Raw genomic sequence first — 26,781 nt, forward strand, 5'->3', positions numbered from 1 at the left:
TCTATTCTAATCTTTATAAATCTGAATTCTCTGATACTATTATTATGAATAGATTTTTGCAAAAGTTAAACATACCCAAAATTTCGACTCAAGATGCTGATATATTAGATGCACCTATCAAACAAGAGGAGATAGCTAAAGCTATATGTACATCAATGTACATCCTTATAGACCCATCTCTTTGTTGAATGTAGATTTTAAAATTCTAAGATTCTAGATAATAGACGAGAATATTTTGCCTACTCTTTATCTCAAATGATCAGACAGGATTTATTAATAATAGATATTCACATTTTAATATTCCAAGATTTTTAAATATCATTTATTCCCCCTCAGTCAAAGAATCTGAATGTATTGTATCTCTGGATGCAGAGAAAGCTTTTGATAGGGTGGACTGGCCTTATTTGTTTCAGGTTTTGAAGAGGTTTAATTTCGGTCTGGGATTTATTTCCTGGATTAAATTGATTTATCAAACCCCAGTGGCTGCGGTTATAACTAATAATCAAAAATCTCTTTATTTTAGATTATATAGAGGAACTCGCCAGGGTTGTCCTCTCAGTCCTCTATTATTTAATTTGGCTTTTGAACCACTTGCTATCGCTCTTAGGGATTCTAAGTCTGTGCAGGGTATTAAAAGAGGGAATAAATTACATAACGTTTTGTTATATGCGGATTATTTATTAGTTTATATTTCAAACCCTAGGAAATCTATCCCTTTTATGTTATTTATATTTACAGAATATATCATTTTTTCTGAATATAAACTTAACTTACATAAGTGAATTATTTCCTATTAATAACTATTCTGATTATTATGATCAAATACCTTTCAACATTGCTAAAAACTATTTCACTTATCTTGGTATTAAAATCACTAAAAATTTTAAAGACTTATATAAGTATATTTGAATATACTCAACAAGCGCTTTCTAAATGGTCGCCTATGTCGATGTCATTGATTAGTCGAATAAATGCTATAAAAATGGTTATTATACCAAAATTTTTATATACATTTCAAGCAGTTCCTTCTTTTGTTCTGAAAATATTTTTTGATAAAATAGATTCTATGATTCTGTCTTACATTTGGAATAATAAAAATTCTAGAGTGAATAAACTTTTATTGCAAAAATCAGAAAAAGATGGAGGACTGGTGCTAGCAAACTTCAGATTTTATTATTGGGCAAATTAATATTTGTTATATCACCTTCTGGATTCATGGTATAGATAACCAGGACTGCCCATCATGGTTACATTTGGAGGAGAATTCGGTAACAGGGTGTTCTTTAGCTTCTTTAATAAGAGCTCCCCTTCCTTTTTCCCTCTCCAGAATAGGTAGACAAGATCTCAATCCTATTGTAAAACATACTTTAAAAACCTGATTTCAGTTTCATAGATTTTTTTGAATTAAATAATTTTCTACTCTCTAGTAATATCTATTCTAATTTTTTCTTTAACCATCAATTCTGGATAAGGCTCTTTTAACATGGAAAGCTAAGGGAATAAAAACTTCTTTAGATTTGTTTTCAGAGGATTGTTTAATGTCTTTTTCACAGTTAATGGATAAATATGATATATCTAGTACACATTTTTTAGATATTTACAAATTAGGAATTTTTAATGTGATTTTTTTACCGAATTATCCCTTGGCTTACCCATTAAATTTGGTTTATGCTATCTTTCAGCTTAAACCATTTCAAAAACGATTAATAGCTATTATTTATAAACAGCTATTGAATGCTCGCATGTTGCCTAATGACAAGATTAAGCGCACTTGGGAAATAGAACTTCAACATTCACTTTCATATGATCAATAGAATAAAACTTATTATCTAGTTAATAATTCATCTATCTGTGCATGTCATTCCTTAATTCAGTTTAAGATAGTGCACAGGGCCCATATGTCAAAAGATAAATTAGTGTATCTTTTTTCTAATATAAGCCCTATTTGTGACAGATGCAATGCAGAGGTGGCTACTGTAACTCATATGTTTTGGTCCTGTGTAAACTTGAGTAATTTTTGGAGGGATGTGTTTAGAATATTATCAAAAGTTATAGCTGTGGATTTACAACCCAATTCACACTGCAATTTTTGGGATTATTCCAGAGGAAACAGGTAGAGTTTCTGCTTCCGCTCAAGGTGTGACAGCCTTTACAACTTTACTGGCTAGGAGAGCTATCTTGTTATACTGGAAAGATTCTAATCCACCTACTGTTTTTAACTGGCTCTCTTCTATTATGCCCTGTTTAAGTTTGGAGAAAATTAGTAGCCGGAACTTTGATACATCTTTTAATTTTGAGTAAGTCTGGTGACCCTTTATTCAATATTTTCATATAATTTAATTTTTTGTTTTTATTTCTTTTTTTCTAAAAAATTATATAAGGAGAAACTTTTCCTTATCCGTAAAGGTTCGGAGGTGACCGGAAGGATGTTTTTTTTTCTTCTTTTTTCTTCTAATTTTATCCTCAAATGGGCTGCCCAATTTTTTTTGTTTCAGGTTAGTTTAATGGGAGTTTTTTTATTCTTTTTATACAATAAAATTTCCAATCTTTTTTTTTTAATGATTTGTCATGAGAAGTTGTGGTTTCTTGTTTATATTATAGATACAACAGCATAATACTATACCTAATTGACTTTGACAATATATACTTTTTTTTTGCTGTTTATACGTCTTCTGTATTATGTGTTTGTTTTAACTTCTCCTCTGATTTGTAATTTTTTCTTTACTGGAAAATCAATTAAAAAATTGAAAATGAAATGAAAAGCCGGTCTGTTGGTCTGGCAGATGAGGATCCAGTTGCAGAGGGAAATGCTGACTCCCAGGTCTCGATGAGTTTACTTGTCTTTGTAGCATTGAAGGTGGAGTTGTAGTCAATTAAAAATAGTCTAACTTAAGTGCCACCATTGCCCAAATGGCTCCAGAAATGATTGTAGGGCCAGGGAGATGTCATCCACTGTGGACCTGTTTCAGTGGTAGGTGAATTGCAGTGGGCCAAGGTTGCCTTGGAGACCAGAGTTAATGTATGCCTTGATCAACCTTTCTAGGTATTTGATAATGGAGTACTGAGCAGCAGTCATTGAGGCATGTAACCTTGTTCTTCTTGGGTACCAGGATGCAAGTGGTCTTCTCAAAGAAGGTAGGAACCTCAGATTAAAGCAGGGAATGGTTAAAAATGTCTGCAAATAACCCCAACAGCTAATCTGTTTTTACTCGCCAATAACTGCTGAGTAGGTCCAGATTTTTAAGAGCTTTGGTCCAAACATATACAGGGGACCTAAATTCTAGAGTGATTTGAAAGTAATGTTATACTTACCTGTGATATTCTCAGTCCATGAATGAGCTGACATAAGAAAGCGAACATAAACATATTTCAGTTGCACTAAGTACAACTAAGCACAGCTATTTCTTGATGATTAAAAATTGAGATTACAAAATTGTTGGATTAATTTACTTAGAATGCCATCAACAGATGAACAGTTCTTTCAAAAACTTCTACACTCCTGGAATATAGTGCACAGACATTTCAAATCATTTTGAAAGCTGGTTTCAGAGCAAGGATCAACTTCACTATCACAAGACTTAGGAACTAGGACAGGGTGATTTTAATACCAGTCCTCAATAGCACAGCATCTTAGTCCCTATTACAGCTGCTTATCAGCAGTCATTAAAACAGATTAATAAGTGATTCATGATTTGTTCTCTGTAACAAACTGAACTGGAACATAAAGTGCTGGTAATGCTCAACAGTCATACAGTATCTAGTATGAGAGAAACAACTTTAAATGCTTCCTATTGATGAACCTTCATCAGAACTCAAAAAAAGAGAAACAATGATTTGGGTTTCATAGAAAAGGGAGTTATGGGAAAAAAATGCCTAATATAAATTAGAGAACAAAAAAAGATTAAACGATGTAAATGATAGTGGTCACTGCAGAGCACGTTGAAGCCTCATTGATTGCATCGAATTTGCCTGGAGATTAAAAAAAAAGTTAGTACTGGGAGATATAAAACATTGAGTTTGCTGGAAACTTACTTTGAGGTTACTTAGAACAGTGCAGGAAGCCAAAATGGAGAGGTTAGAGTGTCAATGCACCGAAGATTTAAAAGTAATGGGCAACTGGATACACATGGCCATTTTTGCAACTGAATGAGAGCAAATTACAAAGCAATCATTAAATCTGCATTTGGTTTCTCCCACGTAAAAGAACCATACCGAAAGTACCAGATGCAGGATTTTGAAACTGTGGAAGTGAATCATAGTTTCATATGCAAAGTGTATGGGTCCTTAGATGATGTAAAGCGAAAAGGTATAATCTCCTGTAGATGCTGTGAGATGAGAAGTGGATGTTAATGGATATGGCAAGAGTAAAAGTTTCATTATAACATCTGTGATTAGGAACTCAGAGGCAGTAACAAAAAGCAACTTGAAATAGAATGGAGAATGAACGCAAACTAAACCAGTTCCTAGAATCAGAAAGAATAATGGGGGGGGAGAAAAGGAGGATTTTCAAGACTTTGTCTATAGGTGAAGTCATTTTATGACTATCATCTGCAACAAAAAAAAAACATTTTGAGTGGCAATATTAGAGAATGCTAGAACAGTGGCCACAAACATTGTAGACAACTGTTTACTACCAACCAGTAAAATGAGGTTTCAGTAATGCAGTTGTTATTGATGCTACTAGAATGGAAATGGCTAGCACAATTTACCTGATTATAGGGGACCACAGGGTACAGAGATTAGCAGAGACTAAACAAGAGGAAACTATTCTCAGTAACAGCAATAACAAATACTATAGGGATAGATGATAAATTATGGAACTGGGATTTGAGGAAGACAGAGAAATAATAAATCAAACTCAGTAGCTCCTCTAAAGACTTAAAACAGAAAAAACAAAGTCCAAAAATAGCAGGACAAGCAACTTCTCTACAGAGACACAATCAAAATTTCAGGCAAATAAGCTTCCATCATAATGCAAAAGAGCTGGAATTAATAAAGGTAGAGACAAAGAAAGGAGGGGAAAAGGTTGACTAATCAGGTGATAACCAAGTGAGTCTAAATGACCTAAATGTAGGATAATAAAAATTGCTGATAATGGGACAGCTAAAATAAACAAAAAAGGTGGATCAAGAGGTTTACATGCCGTCAGCAGACCATTTCCTGTAACGTGCAATTGAAAGGCAAGTACAGTTATTGAGTTTTACTGCAAAAACGCTCAAGACACAGAAACAGACATTGCCTTATGGTTTCCTCCATTCCCCCTTTTTTTTTAAACAGCATCTCTAACATTTTTCTAGTTCTGATGAAAGACTGATGAACTCTCTCGGCTTCCACTGGGTTGTTCTGTTTTAACATATTGTTTCCTGGAATTCAGTTTTAGCAAGATCATTCCCTGGAATTATTTGCACAATTACAGAGTTTAGAAGATTCTAATATGTCTAGTCAAAAGACGAAGAGTTTACACTTCAGCTTCACTGGAATAATGTTAAGAACTGAGGATGGGAGTGCTAGAGAGAATTATGTGACAAACAAAATAAACTCAAAGTCATATCTGCACACCCAGCAAAAGTATTTCACAAAGTCATCATCCATTCTATATTTGGTCTACCATATGTAGAACCTAGAGCATCTTGAACAGTTCCAGAAGACAAAATTGAACAAAGTTGCTACTCCAGCTGTAAACAACAACTGAGATCCTGAATAGATGAAAAAGGTTAAAAAGTAGGGTATTGCACAGAAAACAGAATGCAGAAAGGACAGGGAACTTGATAGACAGAATGAATATGGAGTCCTGTGAGGTGAAAGGTTAGGACAGAAGGAATCTTATGGTGATTCTGAAAAGGGCGAAACAAGAGGAGAAAAAAAAGGAAAATGGAATGGACACACCATTGCTTCCTAATAGTTAAGGCTGGTGGCAATCCATTTACTGAGGATATAATCATATAAGCATCATTAATATGACAGTACTGTCAGCACAAATGCAGCAGAGATGGTGAGTAGATCTAGGGAATAAAACAGTGAGAAGCTTAGCCACATGGATGATGATATTCTAAGAAGTATCTATGCATGCTGAACTGCCTCAGCACACCTATAGTGACAAGTAACTCACTGTTTCTTGACTTTGTTCCTTAATGGTTAAAAAGGACAGGAACTGGAATTTCAATTGCTTTATGTCACATGTACAAGGTATGTACAGTGAAAAGCATACTGTTCACACAGATCAATTTATTATACAGTGCATTTAGTACAAGGAAAACCAGTAACAGAATGTAGAATAAAAGTGTAACAAAATGCAGTACAAGTAGACAATAAGGTGAAAAAATGATACAGGTTAAGAGCTTAAGTCCATCTTATTGTATTAGAGAATCTTATAAGAACAGGGTAGAAGCTGTCCTTGAGCTTGGTGTTAAGTACTTGCAGGCTTTTGTATCTTTTGGTTGATGAGAGGTGGAGAAGAGAAAATGTCTGGGGTATGTGGGTCATTGATAATGCTGGCTACTTTACTGAGGCAGCCAGAACTACAGTCTCCATAGAGGGGAGGTTTGTTTCCATGATGTGAATTGTGTACACAACTCTGTATTTTCTTACAGTTTCCAGGCAGAGCAGTTGTACTACCAAGCCATGATGCATTCAGATAGGATACTTTCAATGGTGCATCAATAAATATCCATAAGAGACGATGGGAACATGCCAAATTTCTTTAGCGCCCTGAGAAAGTAAAAGCGATGGTGAGCGTTTTCTTAGCTGTAGTGTCTACGCAGTTGGATCAGGACAAGTTTTCGGTAACGCTCATTCTCAAAAACATGAAGATGTAGACAGGAGCATTGACAACATCCCATTTCCTGAAGTCAATGGCCAGATCTTGTGTTTTGCTGACCATGAGAGAAGTGTTGTCATGGCGCTATGACACTGTCAAGTGAGTATTATCCATTGGCACGCCTATCCTTTAGCCATTATTCACTGGCAAACCAATCCAAAACAGTTATTTATGAATATTGAAAGGAAGTATAGCCAACAATACTATAATTAGGTTCCTACTAAAGATAAACTGGAAAGCAAGAACTTAATAGACGATTGCTTTCACTGGACACTAAAAATACCAAAAGTGGACAAAAGGACACATTGTTCATACACAAACCTGCCACTTTTGATACTTATTTTGATAGTTCTCAGATTTTACAGATCACTTCCCAAATTTGAATGATCAGGGTTGAATAAATGCTTGGCAACTAACAGCAATTCCATTGGGGGCATGGGCTATCCACTTGCAATTTGTTTTTGAAAACAGCTTAAAATCAATACATTTTGAAACAAATCAATTTAGATTTTAAAACTTCTACAAATTCTTAATGCACAAAGCTAAAATCCAAGTTGAATGCTAAAATTGTGAAAAATCACTTTCATAGCCTTAAAGACCTGATCACCTGATGAGTTAATAGAAAACAATAGTTGCTTTTCAATTTAACAATCTGCAACATTTTAAATCCTGAGTAAAATTCAATTTTTAAATCAATTTTCCTAAAACGTAGTTATAAATTAGGACTATAAAAAACAATTCAGAAAGCAAATTGAATAATTATATTTATTGCAGGCAAAGTAATTCCATAATAAAATGTCATTTAAAAATAATTTACCCAATCTACTTAAAATAAACTGCTGTACTTGTGCACTTCAAAAGTTAATTTTTAGAAATCCTGAGAATAGAACATGTCAACTTTATAGAGAAACAACAATTAAAAAGTGTAACTAATCTTCACAAGAGTAATTTTCATTTAATTTATTATTGCTCACCAATATCAGTAGGGAAACAGCTTTCTTATAAAAAGTAGAATATCTTTCAAGTAATAACTAACAATGCAAGCAAATTCTGAATTGAATGCCTAACACTTACTGCAGCACTCTTCCCAGGAAAGCTGAAGAATGCATCTGGACCTGGCTTTGGTGGAACATGATTGAAAATGGTCAACAGTTTCACTGCATGCAGTGGCTGCAAAGAAAATTATTAAAAAGAAAATAGTTAACAAAAATTTATAAAAAAACTAAAAGACAATATTGTCTACATCTTTCAAAGTTTTGTCTTAAGTGCCCAACTTTAGTAATTACAATAGTTAAAGTCAATATGAAATTTCAAAAATTGCATTAACAGTCTTCGACTTCCCCAGCAGGCTCTTCCCTTTCTCCCGTGGTTCTCTTCCGCTAACACTCGTTGCTCTGACATGACAACTGAGCTCAGACCCATGCCATGCTCCTCCTGTGAAATGCGGGAACTCAGGAAGGCTGACAGTGTCCCTGAAGACTACATGTGCAGGACATGTGTCCAGCTGCAGCACCTGATAGACCGGATGGCAGCACTAGAGCTGCGCTTGGACCCACTTCGGAGCATCCAAGATGTGGATAGCACATTTAGTGAGTTGGTCACACTGCAGTTTAAGGATCTAAAGAAAAATAAGGAATGGGTGACCAACAGGAAGAGTAGTCGCAGGAAGGTAGTACAGGAGTCTCTTGCAATTATCTCCCTCCAAAACAGATATCCAGCTTTGGAGTCTGTTGGGGGAGATGGCTCATCAGGTGAGGGCAGCAGTAGCCAGGATCAAGGCACCATGGGTGGATCTGCTGCTCATGAGGGCAAGAAAAAGAGTGGCGGAGCTGTTGTGGTAGAGGATTCCATGGTAAGGGGAAGACAGAGGAGCTAATGTGGCCGCAAATGGGATTCACATATAGTGTGTTGCCTCCCTGGTGCAAGGGTCAGAGATGCCTCGGAGAGGCTACAGGGCATTCTGAAAGGGGAGGGTGAGCAGCCAGTTGTCGTGGTGCATGTAGATACTAACAATATAGGAAGAAAGTGGAATGAGGTCCTACAAGCTGAATTTAGGGAGCTAAGAGATAAATTAAAGAGTAGAATCTCAAAGGTAATCATTTCAGGATTATTACTAGTGCCATGTGCTAGTCAGAGTTGGAATAACAGGATAGCTAGAATGAATAAGTGGCTTGAGCAGTGGTGCAGAAGGGAGGGTTTCAGATTCTTGGGGCATTGGAACCGCTTCTGGGGGAGGTGGGACCAGTACCATCCAGTCAGTCTGGGCAGGGCCAGGATCAATGTCCTAGCGAAATTGTTTGCTAGTGCTTTTGGGGAGACTTTAAACTAATATGGCAGGGGGTTGGGAACCCACTCAGAAAAGAAGAGGGAAGTGATGCAAAGACCAAAGCTAGAGCTAGTGAAGAAAAAAGTAAGAGTGCATAAAAGTAAAAAGCAAAAATCGCATAGGTCACTAAATTCTAAAAGGACAATGAGCATAAGGGCACTTTATCTAAATGCCCGTAGTATTAGAAACAAGGTTAGTGAACTTGTGGCACAGATCAGTACAAAGACATATAATTTAGTGGCCATTACAGAAACCTGGTTGCAAGGTGGAGATGACTGGGAATTAAATATCCAAGGATATCAGGTAATATGGAAAGATAACCAGGAAGGCTGAGGAGGTGGAATAGCACTCTTGATTAAAGATGAAATCAGGGCGATTGTGAGAGATGATACAAGATCTACAGAGCAGAATGTTGAGTCCATCTGGGTAATCTGGGTAGAGATTAAGAACAATAAAGCGGGGGGGGGGGGAATCACTGGTGGGTGTTGTATTAGGCCACCTAATAAAAATATTCAGTGGCAGAGCAATTAACCAAGAAATTACTGAGGCTTTTAAGAATAGAACAGCAGTTGTCATGGGCAATTTTAACTTCCACATAGATTGGGTGAATCAGGTTGGTCAAGGAAGTCTTGAGGAGGACTTCATAGAATGCATTCGTGATGGCTTTCCGTGATCCGTGAACCTACAAGGGAAAATACTATCTTAGATCTAGTCCTATGCAATGAGACAGGTAAGGTGAATGATCTTGTAGTCAGGGATCCTCTTGGAAAGAGTGATCATAGTATGGTTGAATTTCGCATTCAGATGGAGGATGTTATAGTTTATAGAACTAAAACTAGTGTATTATGACTACAATTTACAGACTACAATGGGATGAGGGAGGAGTTGGCTACTGTGGATTGGAAGCAAAGGCTATTTGGTAGGACAGTTGAGGAATAGTGGAATACTTGCAAAGAGATTTTTCACAGTGCTCCACAAAAGTATATTCCAGTCAAAAGCAAGGACAGTAAGTGTGGGGAGAGCCAGCCTTGGATAACTAAGGAAATAAAAGATAGTATCAAATTAAAAGCTCATGTGTACAAAGTCGCAAAGATAATGGGAGACTGGAGGATTGGAAAAACTTCAAAAAACAACAGAACAACTAAACAAGAAATAAGGGAAGATAGAATATGAAAGTAAATTAGCATAAAATATAAAAACAGATAGCAAAAGTTTTTATAAATATATAAAGTGGAAGAGGGTGGCTAAAGTCAACGTAGGACCCTTGGAAGACCATAAGGGGAAATTGATATTGGGCGATAAGGAAATGGCTGAGGCACTGAATGACTATTTTGTGTCGGTCTTCACGGTGGAGGACGCGTCTAATATGCCAAAGAAGGATGTTATGGACGAAATGGGAGATCGGGACCATGATAAAGTCACTGTCACTAAAGAGTTAGTGATAAGCAAACTGGTGGACCTGCAGACAGGCAAGTCCCCTGGTCCTGATGGAATGCATCCCAGGGTGCTGAAGGAATTGGCAGAGGTTATAGTAGACATGTTGGTAATCATTTATCAAAACTCCCTAGACTCTGGGCAGGTCCCAGCGGATTGGAAGACAGCAAATGTCATGCCACTTTTTTTTTTAAAAAAGGGATGTAGGCAAAAGACAGGCAACTATAGGCCAGTTAGCTTAACATCTGTAGCCAGGAAAATGCTTGACACTATCATTAAGGAAGAAACAGCAAAACATTTAGAAAGGAGTAGTTCCATTAGACAGATGTAGCATAGATTCAGAAAGGGCAGGTCCTGTTTGACAAACTTACTGGAGTTCTTTGAGGACATAATGAGTGCCGTGGATAGAGGGGAACAGGTGGATGTTGTATACGTGGATTTCCAGAAGGCATTCGATAAGGTGCCACACAAGAGAATGATAAGATACAGATGCACGGAGTCGGAGGAAGTGTATTGGCATGGATAGTGGATTGGTCAACCAATAGAAGGCAGAGAGTTGGTATAAATGTGTGTTTCTCCGGTTGGCAGTCAGTGGTGAGTGGGGTGCCACAGGGGTCGGTGCTGGGCCCACAGCTGTTCACCATTTACACTGATGATTTGAAGAGGGGACTCAGTGTAACGTAACAAAATTTGCTGACGACACTAAACTGAGTGGAAAAGCAAATTGTACAGAAGATGTGGAGAGTCTGCAGAGGGATATAGATAGGTTAAGTAGGGGGCGTCACGTGATGATGTAGGGTCGAGACGTTGGGAATCCAGCTCCCTCGTAAAAAGTAACGAAATAGGGTTTAAATGAAGAAGAGTTAACAAATACCTACTAGAAACTATTTATAAGTAACTCAGGATTATCTTTTGATATGGCTCCTAAACCGAAACAGAAGAAAGCTACAACTTCGAAGACTGCGCAAATCGGCGAGAAAAAAGGCCTAACCGTCCCGACGAAGCCTCGGACTCAAGTTGGATCTCCTCCCGGCGAAGTGCATGGCACTTCTGATGATGCGGGACAGGAAGTTGCAGCAATGTCGGCGGTCTCTAAGAAGAAACAGCAAGAACAACGCATGCGCGAAAGTATGCATGAACAGATATTAACAAAACTACAAATCCCAGCTACGGCTGGAAGTAGAACCGGAAGTGAATCAGAAGTGGAATCAGACTCTTTGGGAAATTCAGAGGAAGAAGAGGAAAAGAAGGAAGAGATTAAAGGAGACATAAAAGATATCCTGATATATATTATGAATGAATTAAAAGCTATAAGAAGGATGCAGAATAAACTCGATAATGTGGTGGAAAAACAAATGAAGATGGATAATAAAGTTAAAGAGATGGCAGTAAAAGTGGAAGAAAACACTGAAAGAATAAATAAGATAGAAGATAATAATCTTGCCTGGACAATAGAAAGAAAACGGATGTTGGCAAAAATAGATGCGCTTGAAAATTCTAGTAGACGAAATAATATCAAAATTGTTGGTCTTATGGAAGGTACAGAGGGAGAAAATCCAATAAAATTCTTTCAAGAATGGATTCCAAAAATGTTGGAAATGAAAGAAGGAAGCCAAGTAATTGAAAGAGCACACAGAGCTTTAAGCTTTAAGACCAAGATCAAAATCCAAGATCAATTTTGATAAAATGTTTAAGGTACCAAGATAAAGAAATGATCTTGAAAGCAGCTATTCAAGGTGCTAAAAAGAGAAATGGGCCATTGATAATAGGAGGGTAAAGAGTTTTTTTTTTATCCAGACATAAGTTACGATCTTCTGAAAAGGCGAAAGGAATTTAATCCAGTGAAAAAATCTTTATGGGAAAAGGGCTATAAATTTTTATTGAGCTATCCAGCAAAATTGATAATTTTCCTGGATAACGAAGAAAGAAGATTTTTCGTTGACTACCAGAAAGCGGAGAAATTTGTACAAGAACTACCTGATGTCCACGAAGAGAAGTAAAGAATTATAGAAATGAAATGGACTAATGATGAAGACTGAAACAAGGTTGGACTTGACGGACATTTATATATAAAAAAAAGTTGAGGAGTATTAATTGGGAGTAGAGACATTAATTATTTTCTTTTTTTCTTCTTCACTAATATACTTTTTTTTTTGCAGGGGAGCTGAAAGAGCTCCTGATCGATGGCTGCGAGTTTCACGTGTACAATCAGGGCGATTGCCATGACCCATAAAATGGGGGGAGGGGGGTAATGTTGTGTTCTTTTTATTCGCAACATTAGTGGGGGGGGGGTACTTTGTGTTTTTTTTCTTATATATTAGTTATCTTTCTTCTTTTTTGCCTGGATGGTTGGGGAGAAACTCATAGCAACATGGAGAATTTTAAAGAGTTCCCAAGGTATTATGAATGATTAATTTACTTAATTTTTTAAGTTTTAATGTTAATGGAATTAATGGACCTGTGAAAAGAAAAAGAGTTTTAACATATACTAAGAAAATGAAAGGAGATATAGCTTTTTTACAAGAAACACATTTAGCAGAAACAGAACATAAGAAATTAAAGAGGGATTGGGTTGGAAATGTCATTGCAGCTTCATTTAATTCAAAATCGAGAGGAGTTGCAATTTTGGTTAATAAATCTTTACCAATTAAAATACAAAATGTAATATTTGATTCTGGGGGGAGATATGTGATTATACATTGTCAATTTTTTTCAGAATTATGGACTTTTATGAACGTTTATGCACCAAATGAAAATGATGCAAAATTCATACAAGAAGTTTTTTTTTTGAACTTGGTTGATGCACATGATAAAATATTAATAGGTGGAGATTTTAATTTTTGTTTAGATCCAGTTTTGGATAGGTCAACTAAAATTGCTATAAAATCAAAAGTAATAAAACTAACTTTATCATTAATGAAAGATTTAAACCTGATTGATACATGGAGGAAAATCAATCCAAGAGAGATTATTCATTTTATTCAAATAGACATAAAACTTATTCAAGGATTGATTTTTTTTATTATCAAAAAATATTCAAGATAGAGTGAAAAGTGTGGAATATAAAGCAAGAATACTGTCAGATCATTCCCCCTTGATAATGACAATGATGGATAAGGAGGAATCGATTTATAGATGGAGATTTAATTCAATTTTATTAAAACGTCAAGATTTCTGTGATTTTATGAAAAAACAGATTCAATTTTTTTTGGATACAAATTTACATTCAGTTGAGGATAAAGTTGTATTATGGGAAGCGATGAAAGCATATATAAGGGGTCAGATTATAAATTATACATCTAAAATTAAGAAGGAATACATGGCAAAAATAGATCAATTGAAAAAAGATATCATAAAGTTAGAAAAAGAATCTCAAAGATATATGACAGAAGAAAAACGAAGACAACTTGTTAATAAAAAACTACAATATAATACACTCCAGACATATCGTACAAAAAAAGTAATTATGAGAACTAAACAGAAATATTACGAATTAGGTGAAAGATCACATAAGATTCTTGCTTGGCAGTTGAAAACAGAACAGGCTTCTAAAACAATAAATGCAATTAGAACAAGTGTAAATAAGGTTACTTATAAACCTTTAGAAATTAATGAAACTTTTAAAAATTTTATACTGAACTATATCAATCAGAATCACAAAATAAGATTGCTGAGATAGATAAATTTTTATCACAAATAATCCTTCCAAAATTAAATTTGGTAGAACAGAAAGGATTAGATATGCCCTTTACATTAAAAGAGGTTGAAGAAGCTTTAGGATCACTTCAGAGTAATAAATCCCCAGGAGAAGATGGTTTTCCTCCTGAATTTTATAAAAAAAAATTTAAAGATTTATTAATTCCTCTTTTATGGAATTAATATACCAAGTGGAAAGAATGCATAAACTCCCACAATCTTTTTTAACAGCGATTATATTGTATTGCCAAAAAAAAGATAGAGACCCTTTAAAACCAACATCATACAGGCCTATTTCTTTGTTGAATACAGATTATAAAATACTAGCAAAAATTTTATCTAATAGAATATCAAAATATTTACCAAAATTAATACATACGAATCTAACAGGTTTTATTAAAAACAATCAATGGATAATATAACCCGGTTACTTAGTATAATTCATTTGGCACAAAAAGAGAGGAAATGAGTGTGGCAGTTGCTTTGGATGCAGAAAAAGCATTTGATAAGATTGGAATGGGATTTTTTACTTAAGGTATTGGAAAAATACGTTAGGAAAATCTTTTATACAATGGATTAAAACTTTAAATACTAATCCTCAAGCTAAAATAGTTACAAATGGTCAGATTTCAACACCATTTTGCTTAACGAGGTCAACTAGACAAGGCTGCCCATTATCACCTGCTTTATTTGTATTGGCAATAGATCCATTAGCTGAATTAATTAGAACAGATTCAGACATTGGGGGCTTTAGAGTTAATCAAGAAGAATATAAGATTAATTTATTTGCTGATGATGTTTTGATTTATTTAACAAACCCATTGCAATCTTTGCAAAGATTATCTTTTAGATTGGAAGTATATGGGAAAGTATCAGGGTATAAAGTAAATTGGGATAAAAGTGAAATTTTTCCCCTTACTAAAGGAAATTATAATCAATGTCAATTAGTAACTCAATTTCGATGGTCAATAAACGGGATAAAATATTTAGGTATTAGAGTTGATAATGATGTAAAAAATTTATATAAACAAAATTATTTGCCATTATTAAAAAAAATAAAAGAGGATCTTGATAAATGGATGATGTTACCAATAACATTAATAGGTAGAGTTAATGCTGTAAAAATGAATATATTTCCTAGATTGCAATATTTATTTCAAACTTTACCAATACAATTACCTCACAAGTTTTCTCAAGAACTGAATAAATATGTAAGGAAATTTCTTTGGAAAGGAAAGATGTCAAGAATATCATTGGAAAAATTGACATGTAAATTTGATTTAGGAGGGTTACAGCTTCCAAATTTTAAGAATTATTATAAAGCAAATCATTTATAGCATCTTTTTTTGATGAAGAAAAACCGGCATGGATTAGAATAGAATTAGATAAGATAGGAGAAAACAGACCAGATTTTATATATAAATGGGAATCCAAATGGATAAGGGGAAAAAAAGAATCTCCTATATTAAGACACTTGATTGATTTACGGAATAAGGTAAATATGTACGATGAGATAAGGAAATCTTTATTAGCAAAAAGTACTTTAATTCAAAATAGGCTTATTCCTTTTACAATGGATAATAAACTTTTACATAATTGGTTCCAAAAGGGGATTAAATATATAGGTGATTGTTTTGAAGGAGGTATATTGATGTCGTTTGATCAATTAAAACATACATATAAAATATCAAATAACTCTTTTCTGTTATTTTCAATTAAAGGCTTATTTACAAGAAAAGCTGGGTCAAACAATGTTGATGCCAAAATCTAGTGAAATAGAAATATTAATTCAAAAAGGGAAAATTAAAAAATGTATATCTTGTATGTATAATTTGATTCAAAAACAATTAAATCAGGAATTCATAAATCAAGACAAAAATGGGAATCTGATTTGAATGTTAAAATTGATGGAAAAAACTGGTCAAGATTATGTTCTGATAGTATGAGAAATACAATAAATGTTTGACTTAAATTAATATAATATAATTTTTTACATCAATTATATATAACACCACAGAAAATAAATAGATTAAATTCAAGTATGTCTGACCAATGTTTTCGATGTAATCAAGAAATTGGCACTTTTTTACATTCTACTTGGTCTTGTTTTAAAATTCAACCATTTTGGATAAATCTAAGACTTTTATTGGAACAAATTACTGGAGTACATCTCCCACATAGTCCAGTATTATTTTTATTAGGAGACATTGAAGGGACAATACTAAAACTTAAATTAAGTATCAGAAAAAATTTATTAAAATTGCCATTGGCAGTAGCCAAAAATGTTATCATAGTTACTTGGAAATCTGATTTATATTTAACTATGGATCATTGGAATAATGAAATACACAGTTGTATTCCACTTGAAAAAATTACATACAATCTAAGAAATGAATATGATATATTTTTGAAAATTTGGCTCCCATACTTACAAAAGATAGGATTAAATACATAGGTCCTTTGAAGATAAAATTTTTATAAAGTAATTGGGGAAAGTAAAAATAAATATTTAAATTATTTTGAACTCCATGGAGCATGTGGGGATTCTCCGATATCCAGGCAATCTTTTTCTCTCTTTTTTTCTTTCTTTAGATAAGGGTTGGGGGGGGGGGAGGAGGGTCAATATTATTTTTTTCACTTTTTTATCATCACATTTATTCTTTGTAATTTTCTAAAATTTAATAATATTTTTTTAAAAAGATAGGTTAAGTGAGTGGACCATGGTCTGGAAGATGGAATACAATGTTGGTAAATGCGAGATCATTCACTTTGGAAGGACTAACAGAAGAGCAGATTATTATTTAAATGGTGAAAGATTGCAGCATGCTGTTGTGCAGAGGGACTTGGGAGTGCTTCTGTATGGATTGCAAAAAGTTGGCTTGCAGGTACAACAGGTTATTAAGAAGGCAAACAGAATGTTGGCATTCATTGCTAGAGGGATTGAATTTAAGAGCAGGAAGGTCATGCTGCAACTATACAGGGTACTGGTGAGGCCGCACCTGGAGTACTGTGTGCCGTTCTGGTCTCTGTACTTGAGGAAGGATATAATGGCTTTGGAGGCAGTGCAGAGGAGGTTCACCAGGTTGATTCCAGGATAATCTAACCTATGAGTAGAGATTGAGTCACCTGGGACTATACTCTCTGGAGTTCAGAAGAATGAGAGGGGATCTTATAGAAACATACAAAGTTTGAAAGGAATAGACAAGATAGAAGGAGAAAAGTTGTTTCCATTGGTAGGTGAGACTAGAACTAGAGGACACTGCCTCAAGATTCAGGGAAGAAGATTTAGGACAGAGATGAGGAGAAACTCTTTTTCCCCAGAGAGTGGTGAATCTGTGGAATTCTCTGCCCAGGGAAGCAGTTGAGGCTTCTTCACTAAATATATTTAGGAAACAGTAAGATAGTTTTTACATAGCAAGGGAATTAAGGGTTCTGGGGAAAAGGCAGGTAGATGGAGCTGAGCTTAAGGACAGATCAGCCATGATCTTATTGAATGGCGGGGCAGGCTTGACGGGCCAGATGGCTACTCCTGCTCCTATTTCTAATGTTATGTTCTTATTATTCTCAAATCAGTAACTTACATCAATTACCACCATTGTTCAAAAGAACCTAGCCTCAATTAAGTGCACAACTATTTGCTGCAGATATTCTGCATATTATCAGAAGTTCAGCCACTAAACAGGGAACCACAATTTGCTGATTTCCCCTTCAGGAAAGAAGAGCACTCCTTTAGAATTGTTTTCATATCTTCATATTTTGCACTAAAATAATGAAGGTTTTAAGCGATCAATTTTCTGTTAAAATAACAGAATTTTAATTGATTCCAAAAACTACTATTGTTTCTGAATGTCCTTAACAGTGGCACAAAGTTTTAACCCATTTTCATCTAACCAAAGTTACAGCTTTTGACTATTCTTAAAAATCAATTAAAAAGAGCAGGAAATTACCCATTGTCCTTTTTCTCCTTGCACTTTGCTGACCAGTAGTTTTAGTTCACGGACACTAATATTGTAGCTAGCCAGCACTCCCAGCATATCAACTAGCAAATCTGTAAGTAATGGGATAAATTAGTTTTTTTAAAAACTACACTCAAACATGCAATATAAATTTATATTAAAAGAAAGATAAGAGAAAAATATTTTATGGATTTATTAACTCCCAGTAAGGTCTATCACCCTGGTGAACCTATTAAACAGCAAAGTAGGAGCAAGCAAATGCATACTAATAAAGACAAGAGCAATGCTTTTACATGCTGGAACATATTTTGTCACAAGGCAGTTTTATGTCAAAACTGGTTATATACAAACCTCATTAAACAAGTTTTGTTTGGAAAAATTGTGTATATTCAACTACTAGCAAAGACATCTATGCTACTAAAAAAACTCTTCCTCTGCTAAAATATTCAACCATTTAAAACAGAAAGATATTTATTTCAGAACAACATGCAAAAAATATCACTAATCTATATGAGGTGGTAGTCACCTGTTTATAAAGAGAATAAAGAATTAGATACAACAAGCTACATGCATCATTTGAAATTTTAATAAGGTTCTTAATTTCTTACCTCAACAGGTCAGTTGACATTTTGAAATAGAACATCACAAAAAGCAAATCTTACCTGCTATCATATTATTAGCTCGATCGATTCTCTTCAGAACAAGTTCAATCAAACCAGCATCTGTGCAGGCCTGTAGATTGCGAACACTTTTTTTCAGAATAGCAATGAATATGCTCCAAACTTCAGCCTGGCAGGTCACATCACAACTGTCCAATAGTTCCACCATGCAGCAAACACTTTCCACTTCTTGGATGATAAAATTCATCTCCAAATCAAACTGTCCCCCTACAAGCTTTAAAATAAAAAGAGAATTAATATACGATACAATCCAACTTTCATGAGGCAATATTAATAAAAATTAAGCAGTAGTACCTGTTTTCATACTACTTGTATGCTATAAACCTTACTTGTTAAAATGAAATCATATTTGATAAAATTCCATTAAAGCAACAGACTTGGAACAGAAGATTTCCTGGAATATCAGACACCAATCCTATTAATATGTGAGCACATTTGTGTTTTTTTTAAATGTTACAATTTAGCAATACAAATTTTCCCAAAAAATCCTGTGAATGTAGAGTGAAAATACATAAACACTTTTCACCCTGTTATACCACAAAACTTCTCTTCATTCCTGATCCCTGGTATTCCCTAAACCTGGCCACACTCACCACTTGCATTCTGAGCCCAGCTCACATTCCAAACTGGAGTCACCCACATTTTGGAACATCAGGATTTCCAAACAATCTGAAACTAGAGGATCAGCTTTATTCTGCTGAAAACAGCCTCAGAAACTACAGCACAATGAAAAATGTGATTCATTCTTTGCCTCTTTCTTTGTCTACATTAAGGGATAGGGGAGAAGGCAGGAATGGGGTACTGACTGTGGATGATCAGCCATGATCACACTGAATGGCGGTGCTGGCTCGAAGGGCCAAGTGGCCTACTCCTGCACCTATTGTCCATATTGTCTATATTTTCCAAAACATTAAAATTTCAAGATTTAAGGCATCTAAACAGATGCTTACATAAAAAAAATTACAACTGATGAAGATATCCAATGACAGATGTGTTATGCAATAATAATATATTTTTCAGGAAACAGTAAATATATAACTACAGGCAGTCCCTGCGTTACGTATGAGTTCCGTTCCTGAGCCCGTCTTTAAGTCGGATTTGTATGGAAGTTGGAACCAGTACATCCGGTATTATTTAGTATCAGTTAGTCAAACGTTTGTCTTAGTATATACAGTAGTATATTTTACCTTTCTATGCACATAAAACACTTAAAAAACATATGTATTCCAATCATTTAACCACTGCGTTGCTTAGCAATAATTGTAGCTTTTATCAGGGCAGGGCCTTTCACATGCTCCATTATTCTCACTTTATCCATTATCCTTTAAAATTGTTCCAATCGTTGACCGACTGTAGCCTAACGATTTTCCAATGACCAATGGCATTTCACCTCTTTCCAAACGCTTTATTATTTCCATTGTATTTTCAATCGCGATTGCTTACCGTCAATGGAACAGAAACACAGCCGGTGGCTCCCAAGGTCCGCTGGGTCCTAAGGACCACCGCACTGAATTCCCCGGGTCCGCACTGAGACAGGTTAAATGGGACAAGTGGGGGCTGTGCTGGGTTTGGTATTTGTTCCTCCACAATATTCCGCATGGGAATTTAAACTCGAGGTGGCAGTGTTTTTTTTTAAAAAACGAGGTCAAGTTGCGAGATCGATATCAACCCGGCACGGGAGCAGTCTATCTCTGGATTGAACTCAGGCCCCTCTGTTCTCGAGCCCGGTGCTGACCTCACTGCGCCACCAGCCGACCGGAACGGTGGGGGTGGGGGGGGGGGGGGGTCAGGGTGGATCTTACTTAAGAAAAATTTAAGCCAAATACAAAGTTAAGCACTCACAGTGTCAATGGCAATGACTTAAAATGGCCGACAGTGTCACGATCTGACTTTAAAAGGCAGATGGTGTTCTCCTTCCTCGGTTCGTAAGTACGAGTTGCCCGTAACTCGGACATTCGTAACTCGGGGACTACCTGTAAGCTGGAGGATCTTTTAGGTCAGCACCACAATGCACTAAACCAAGACTGGTTTAATATCGAAAAATCTATTGGTCCAATTCTCAACATTGTCAACAAATGAGTCACTGCAGCCTACTTGGATTATAAAAAAGCTTCCCCCTTATTTTAGGAATGTGACCCCTGGTTCTCAGTACCCCAGCCCATAGAAACATTTTCCACATCGAGCCCAACAAGGAAGATGTACACTTCAATTAGGTCACCCCGTACTGTTAATCCTTGTACTCCACAAAGTAATCGCCATTGCACTCCCCCCTCTCATAAGCAACAAACACAAAATGCTAGGGGAACTCGGCAAGTCAGGCAGCATACATGGAGAGGAATAAATAGTCAACTTTTCAGACAAGTCAGGCAGCATACATGGAGAGGAATAAATAGTCAACTTTTCAGACAGAGGAAGGGAGCAATCAGTGTACTGGGAGTATTCTACAGATCCCCGCCAATAGCAACAAAGACAAAGAGCAGATTGAAAGGAAGACTTTAGAAACATTTTAATTTCGCTAATATAAATTAGCACCTCGTTAGTAAAAACAAAAGATTTAGATGGGGCAGAATTTGTTTGATGTGTGTCCAGGAACGTTTCTTGACACAATATGCAGTCAGTCCAACTGGAGGAGAGAATATTCTGGATCCATTACTTGACAACGAACCTGGTTAGGTGACAGATCTCTCAATCTGACCATCCTTTCCATGCTTCAATGTGACAAGCATAACCAGAACCCCATGCAAGTGCTCCCACAGCAACTGCCACATTTCCATTATACATATCTGCAAAAATGTTTTGGAGGCAGTAACCAGGCTCCCCAAGTTCTCACAGTACTTTAGACAGGGAAAGGAGCAAACAATATTGTAAAGTACTTTTTTGAGCAGGATGAATTATGATACTATTAGGCAGAAACTTGGAGCTGTAAATTAGGAACAGATGTATTCAGGGATACATCTGAGAGGGTGCAGAGGAAATATAATAGGATGCTGCCCAGTAAAGAATTAAATTGAATTGACATTATTACTTACATCCTTCATATACATGAAGAGTAAAAATCTTTGTTACATCTAAGTCTAAATGTGCAATTATAATAATTTATAATAAATTATATACAACAGGATAGTCAATATAACAGAAATACAGTTGTGTTAGGATGAATTAAGCAGTCTGACAGCCTGGTGGAAGAAGCTGTCCCAGAGCCTGTTGGTCTTGCCTATTAAGCTGCGGCACCACTTCCCGGGTGGTAGCAGCTAGAACAGTTTGTGATTGGGGTGACTCAGATCTCCATTGATCTTTTGGGCCATTTCTACACACCTGTCTTTGTAAATCTTATAAGGCAAGTCTTAGGAGGATATATTGAGCGAACTGAGGGTATTCTGTTTAGAGCAGTGTTATCATTTTGGAAGGCCTTCCTGGGCCCAACACGCAAATGCAATAACAAAGAAAACACAAAGTTGTATCTATTCCTTAAGAGGTTGTGAAGATTCGGCATGACATCTAAAACTTTGACAAACTTCTATAGATGTGGGGGACAGAATATTGAGTGAGAAAGGATATCAGAAAATCTCGATTTATGCTTCTGCGTAGTATACTGCGCCGTAGCCTTCATAAGTGGCCTGCGCCGTTGTGAGCATTTATACCTGTGAGTCAGTATGTCTGCGTCGCTCTGCAATTCACCGCCAAAACGCTAGTTGGTGGCAAGGTTTCTAATGGCAACTGAGCACATCATGTTGGAGTTGGAGCTAATAAATGTTGAACAATGGTTACTTTTATTGAAGTTACTGCAACACAGTAAAGAGAGAAGACGTCGGAGGAGATGGTACATATGACCATTGAACGGATTGAGGCAGAAGGAGGGTGAATTTCTGTGCTTGTCCGACCGCTGAGAGACATGGACAAGGAAATGCATTTCAAATATTTTCAGATGTCAGCAGGTAAATTTGACGATTTGGTTCATTGTCTCCAACCATTTATTTCACATCAGTGTATGCACAGTATGCCTATAGACAGGAGGAAATGCAATGCTACCAAGCGGACCAATCACAGTTGTTGTGGTCTGTGTCACCATGACATGCAGTTACATTTTTGGAGAGGTGCGCGTCAGGCTATGGCATATGGTACAGTGTAGGTTACACAGCTAAGCCATACCTACAGGATTAATTTAATGCAGAATTATAAATCAGCCTTTATTGAAAACCACTTGGAAGAAGCATGCGGTGTAAAGTGAGTCCAAGGATGGAAGATTGGTTTGTGTGATGTGCTGGGCTATGTTCACGATCCTCTGCAGCTTCTTCCGGTCTTGGACAAGACAGCTTCCATACCAGGTTGTCATGCACCCCAGAAGAATACTTTCTACAGAGCATCTATAAAAATTGGTGAGGGTTTTAGGGGACAGGCCAAATTTCTTCACCTTTCTCAGGAAGTAAAGGCACTGGTGGGCCTTCTTGGCAGTGGACTCTGCTTGGTTAGACCAAGTCAGGTCATTTGTAATATTCACCCGAGGAACTTAAAGCTTTTGACCTGTTCCACCTGCGCACTACCGATGTAGATGGGGTCATGCGGTCCGCTACTCCTTCTGAAGTCAATAACCAATTCCTTCATCTTGCTGATGTTGAGGGATAGGTTATTGTCTTCGCACCATGCCACCAGGTTCTTAATTTCCTCTCTGTACTCCGTCTCATCATTACCCAAGATACAGCCTACAACTGTGGCATCATCAGCAAACTTGTATATTGAGTTCTATGGAAACTTGGCTACAGATTCATGGGTGTACATGAGTACAGCAGGGGGCTGAGTACACAGCCTTGTGGGGCACCGGTGCTCAGAGTGATTGTAGAGGAGAGCTTGTGTCCTATTTTTATAGCCTGGGTCCTGTCTCTGAGGAAGTTGAAGATCCAGCTACAGATCTGAGTGCTAAGACCCAGGTTCTGGAGCTTAGGAAACAGTTTATTTGGAATGATGGTATTAAAGACAGAGCTGTAGTCAATGAAAAGGAGCCTTACATATGCGTCTTTATTCTCCAGGTGTTCTAAGGAGGAATGTAATGCCAGAGAGATGGCATCTGCCGTTGACCCATTGTTCCGGTAGGTGAGTTGCAAAGCATCGAGGTTGACCGGTAGGCTATGGTTGATGTGTGCCATAACCAATCACCCGAAGCACTTCATAGCAATTGATGTCAGAACCACAGGTCGATAGTCATTCAGGCATGCCACCTTGCTTTTCTTCAGCACCGGGATTATCGTTGCCTTCTTAAAACACGAGGGGATCTTAGGCTGAAGCAGGGAGCAGTTGAAGATGTCTGCAAAATCTTCAGCTAGCTCGCTTGCACAGGCCCAGAGAACCCCTTGCAGGACGCCATCTGGACCTGTCGCCTTCCTTGGATGTATCTGCAGGAAGGTTCTTCTAACGTCCTCCTCGGTGGCAATGAATCTTGATGCCACCAGGTCCAGTTCATCCAGAGGGGGCTCCTCTTCTGTTCGAATCTTGCGTAGAATACGTTAAGTTTGTCAGGAAGAGAAGTGCTACAGTTATTGATATTCCCAGCCTTTTCTTTGCGCCCAGTGATCTCATTTAGACCCTGCCATAGTCTACTGGCATCCTTCTGGTTAGCTTGGGCTTCCAACTTGGCTCGATATTGCCTCTTGGCGCCCTTAATGGCTTTCCAGAGTTCACGTCTGGATCCCCTGTAGCAACTGGTATCCCTGGACCTAAAAGCCACAGCTCTAGCCTTCAAAAGGGACTGGATCTCATAATTCAGTCAAGGTTTCTGGTTAGGGAATACCCGGATCATCTTCCGAGACACAGTCCTCTCTGCATTTCCAGATAAAGTCCATGACAGCTGAGGCATACTCAGAGGTTAGCTGCCAAGTCCTTGAATACTAACAAGTCCACCAATTCAAAGCAGTCACAGGGAACCTCATCCATTTCCTCTGTCCAACGCGACACCACTTTTGACACAGTGATCTCCCGCTTCAGTTTCTGTTTGTAAACTCGGAGGAGGAGTACGGCCTGATGGTCCGATTTTCCAAAGTGAGGTCGTGGGACGGAACAGTAGGCATCCTTGACTGCTGTGTAGCATTGGTCAAGTATATTCGGGCCTCTAGTGGAGCAGGAGACATGTTGGTATAACTTTGGCAGCACTTTTCCGAGGTTGGCCTGATTAAAGTCTCCCGCTGTAATGAGCAAAGCCTCCGGATACCTGGTCTCAAGTTCACTGATGTTGGCATACAGTGTATTCACAGCACACTCCACATCCGCCTTGGGGGGTGGGGGGGGGGTAGTAGAGCGCTGTCAGTATGACCAAGGTGAATTCCTGTGGCAGATAAAAGGGACGACACTTCACCAACAGATGTTCCAGGTCCAGACTGCAGTAGCTTGTCAGTGCCACTGTGTCCGAGCACCACGCAGTGTTGATCAGTAGGCAGACACCACCTCCCTTCGTCTTGCCCAAAGATGCCGTGCAGTCCATCTAATGGATCGAAAATCCCTCTGGTCAGATGGCACAGTCAGGGGTGGCAGGGGAGATCCAGGTCTCTGTGAAACAGAATACACAGCAGTTCTACATCTCCCTGCAGTAGTTGTCTCCCTTTAAGATCATCTACCTTGTTTTCTATGGCTTGCACATTAGCTAGTAGGATGGTGGGCAGAGAGTCCCTAAATCCCCCCTGCTTCAATCTGACCAGCAGCCCAGCTCTTTTCCCACACTTCCTCAGTAAATAGTGCATCTTTCCAGGTTTCCATCGATGAGAGAAGAAGAAGAACTTTGCACGCTGCATTCTTATCATGCACTCAAGATGAGATTTACTTAACTGCCCCTGGACAAGTTCTGGATTTCTGTGAAAGAGCATCCTGCCATGCATAGGAAAACAATGAATATTTTGCTGCAGTTTTCAACTTCTTACAAGTGTGAGCAAGCTTTTTCTCATTTAACAAACTGAGCAAGGATAGAAATCATCTCATTTCAGATGAAGGTAAAATCCATGTGTGCTTATTTCAAGTTGGATCCAGAGTTGAGAAATTTATAATGTTTCCGTTAGGTTTTTAAAATTTATGAACAGAGGAAAGTATAGGGGTAATTTATCGGGGGGGGGTGTGTGTGTGTGTGTGTGCGCGCGCGCTGCACTGCATTTCTGGTAACACCAGCAGATACATTAAGGACTTTTAAGAGACTTAGACAAGCTCATGGATAAAAGGGAAAAGGAGGCCAAAGAGGGAGGGAAAAGTTCCACTGCATTTGAGTAGAGTTAAAAAGGTCAACATATCAAGGGCCCTAAGGATTGTACATTTCTATGTTCTTTCATTCTCCTTACTTAATCTATCTTGTTTGTACCTTTACTATACGTTTCCTATTCTCTGCCAAACACAAATTAGATTTTTTATTACAAAATTCTCTCACTCATGACCTTGACTTCCAGCTCATTACCATCTTGCAAATCTTATTATATACATTAATAAACGTACTCTCAATTTCTTCCTCTAGTTGCTAATCTCTCCTTCAGCAGTTTCCCTTTTCATCTCTTTCACTGCTGGATTCTGAGCCAAATATAGTTGGACAAGGATCCATGGATACCGAGACACTGCTTGAATTAAGGAAGAGAATGAGGAAAGTGTCTTTCTGGAATTGTTTTTCATAATGTTATTGAATAGCAGGGCATGCTCAAGATGCTGTGTGTATAGGCCTCTGGCTCCCATTTTTTAAATATTTTTTTTCCTCCATGTTAGTGTCCCTCTTTTTGTGTCCACTTCTGCTTCATTGTCTCATCCACCAATATTGCATTGTTCCTCTAGCTTTCCCTACTTCCCCAGCTCCTCAGCTCCTTTCCTTTCTTGTGCCACCACCACCTCTCCTTTCATTATCTATATCCACTCTTA

At 37.2% G+C, this 26,781-nt stretch overlaps 1 protein-coding gene across 1 annotated transcript in view; it reads right to left on the reverse strand.

The window, feature by feature from the left end:
• The window catches only part of lrba (LPS-responsive vesicle trafficking, beach and anchor containing), an 817,631-nt gene that overhangs the window by 777,233 nt on the left and 13,617 nt on the right, over nucleotides 1–26,781 (reverse strand). The window contains exons 2-4 of the mRNA XM_059965020.1: nucleotides 18,892–19,123; nucleotides 18,221–18,321; nucleotides 7,892–7,987 (exon numbers count right to left, since the gene is read on the reverse strand). Of these exons, the coding sequence (XP_059821003.1) occupies nucleotides 7,892–7,987; nucleotides 18,221–18,321; nucleotides 18,892–19,123 (429 nt within the window). The remainder of the gene's footprint in view (nucleotides 1–7,891; nucleotides 7,988–18,220; nucleotides 18,322–18,891; nucleotides 19,124–26,781) is intronic.

This window comes from Hypanus sabinus, chromosome 3 (genome assembly GCF_030144855.1).
Source record: "Hypanus sabinus isolate sHypSab1 chromosome 3, sHypSab1.hap1, whole genome shotgun sequence".
NCBI lineage: Eukaryota > Metazoa > Chordata > Chondrichthyes > Myliobatiformes > Dasyatidae > Hypanus > Hypanus sabinus.